Source organism: Sprattus sprattus (genome assembly GCF_963457725.1).
Source record: "Sprattus sprattus genome assembly, chromosome: 12".
Taxonomy (NCBI): domain Eukaryota; kingdom Metazoa; phylum Chordata; class Actinopteri; order Clupeiformes; family Clupeidae; genus Sprattus; species Sprattus sprattus.
This window is the reverse complement of record NC_137910.1, coordinates 26,283,028-26,285,457: the sequence shown is the minus strand read 5'-3', so window position 1 is coordinate 26,285,457 and position 2,430 is coordinate 26,283,028. Positions and strand designations below refer to the sequence as shown.

The following is a 2,430-nucleotide window of genomic DNA, read 5'->3' as shown; positions in this document are numbered from 1 at the left end:
ATGAAGTCTCGCAGGCCAAGCTGTACCGATTCAGGTTCGGAATCAGACACCAAGGGCCCGGAGAAGTTCGAAAACACAACGCGCCGTCGGATGGCAGCGAATGCCAGGGAGAGGAAGAGGATGGAGGGTCTAAACACGGCCTTCGACGGTCTGCGCAAAGTGGTGCCGCAGTGGGGCGAGGACAAGAAGCTGTCCAAGTATGAGACCCTGCAGATGGCCCTCAGCTACATCATGGCCCTGAACCGCATCCTGACGGACAATAGCAGACACAGCACCCCCCACAGGCAGTGGCTGGACCTGCAGTTTGAGTCCCTTCAGTCGGAGGTCTACCCGTGTGGCTACATGACGTACGGCTCTCCCGGTGAAAATGAGACTGTGCATTCGCCGTTTCCCTGCCACTTCGAGGGGTTTGGAGTCCCATCGTAAAAAAAGGTCAGATTCTACTTTTCTCTCTCCGTCTGTATGATGGGGTGAGTTGCTGATTGGGTCTTTCGGGACTGAATGTGGACAGAGAAGCAGTCTGGGACCTCACGCTTTCATTTGATGCCAAAGTGCCAAATGACAGTGTTCCAGGTCGCATAGTGTACAGGTATCAGGTATTGTGAAGAAATTTGTCATTTTGTTGTAACAAACAGAAAAATCACACACAGCTTCTCATATTGATGACTGTCCTCATCTGGAAGGATGTACAGTGGTGTGTTGTAGACAAACAAATTGTGTACAAATCTGTGAGCTTTAATTGGACTGTTACACACTGTAACCTTATTTTTGCTTTGTATCAAATGTTCTAAATAGGGCCCTTAAATGATGGATAGTCTTTAATTGCTTAGGAAAAGCAATGACATCTGTAGTTGCTGTTGTCTCCCTTTTGCCAAACTGGCATATAAGACATTTATTTTCTTTATAAGATTTGTATCACTGTTTTTATTATTTATTTTTGTATTATTGTATTGTATGTCATGATGTCTTGCTTACATGCACAGTACTGTAGGAGTCTGGGATGAAGTACACATTTTAGGATGTAAAGGGATATATGCTAGAAACTGATGTAAGGAATTTAAACCCTCAACAGTTCTGTATAGTTTTGTACTGAAATAAAAACGAGTTTTTGTATGAAAACACTTCTTGTTTTCCGCTTTCTTTATTGTGGATTTCAGGGTCAACAAACAAATATTGAGCAAGTCATGAACACTCTACTATATTCTGCTCTACTCTTTTACCAAAATAATCTTATTTAGTTATTTCAGAATCACACTAATCCACTGATAATGACAAGTCAAATTAGAACATGCTTATTCTTTTACCTTTCAGACACCCCGTCATGTACTGATCCATCCTCATAGTCAATTGGTCATAGGATGATTACATATAGAAACTAGAGGAATGAATACACTTTTGATGATTTCATATAGAAACTGCAGTAGAAACATTCCTGTGTTTATTACAATGACCAACAGCATGGATATCCAACTCTTACTATCTGTGGGATCCTGCTTGGAAAACTGTGGTTCTCATTCAGCAGACTAAGCATTAGCCCAGGCTTTAGGGCTCACTCTGTGTGCAGAGATAAGGAGATAGAATGGGTGTACATATCATTTAAAAGAACCAAAGTGACGTCAATCACCTCATCTGGTGTAGAGAGGTGTTAGCTCAGAGAGTATTCTTTATTTAAGAGGAATGGACAGCGGTCAGGACTAAATCCAATGCACTATATTGTATATTGTATTTTGTAATGAGGATTTGCAAAGGTAAACATATACAATGCCATGCTAAGGTAAACATATACAGTGCCATGCAAAGGTAAACATAAACAATGCCATGCTAAGGTAAATATATACAGTGCCATGCAAAGGTAAACATAAACAATGACATGCTAAGGTAAACATATACAGTGCCATGCAAAGGTAAACAATGCCATGCAAAGGTAAACATATACAGTGCCATGCAAAGGTAAATATATACAGTGCCATGCAAAGGTTAACAATGCCATGCAAAGGTAAACATATACAGTGCCATGCTAAGGTATCCCCCCCCCCCCCCCCCCCCCGAAAGTCATCACCATTTCACACTTACAAAGTTACTTTCAAAGTACAAAGTATTTTCCCTCTCAGTGTTTTCATTGCAAATATTAATGCTCTACTATATTTCCAAATGTAATACAAGTTATCTGTATGCTAACATTAAAAAGTAAATAAATTAACTATACTGCCTGAATAGTAAGTATTGGAAAAATACAAACCTGATTTTGAGATTTTGAGTTCCATATTAAGGCAGATGACAAATGACTCACCAATGATACAGAGGTGCCATTTAGTTGACTGTAATTGATCATAATTAGGTTCCACCTATGGCTAAAGTATAGATTTTTTTTCTTTTGGCAATCAACATCAACCTGTCTAATGGTCATCAGGCAGGATGTGACATGACATA

At 40.0% G+C, this 2,430-nt stretch overlaps 1 protein-coding gene across 1 annotated transcript; it reads left to right on the top strand.

Annotated features, from left to right (window-relative positions):
• Nucleotides 1-426, top strand: atoh7 (atonal bHLH transcription factor 7; the record flags this gene model as incomplete). Its single annotated transcript, XM_080849162.1, has 1 exon — nucleotides 1-426. One exon carries the CDS (start codon nucleotides 1-3, stop codon nucleotides 424-426), a length of 426 nt encoding a protein of 141 aa, XP_080705288.1.
• Nucleotides 427-2,430: the final 2,004 nt, after the last annotated feature.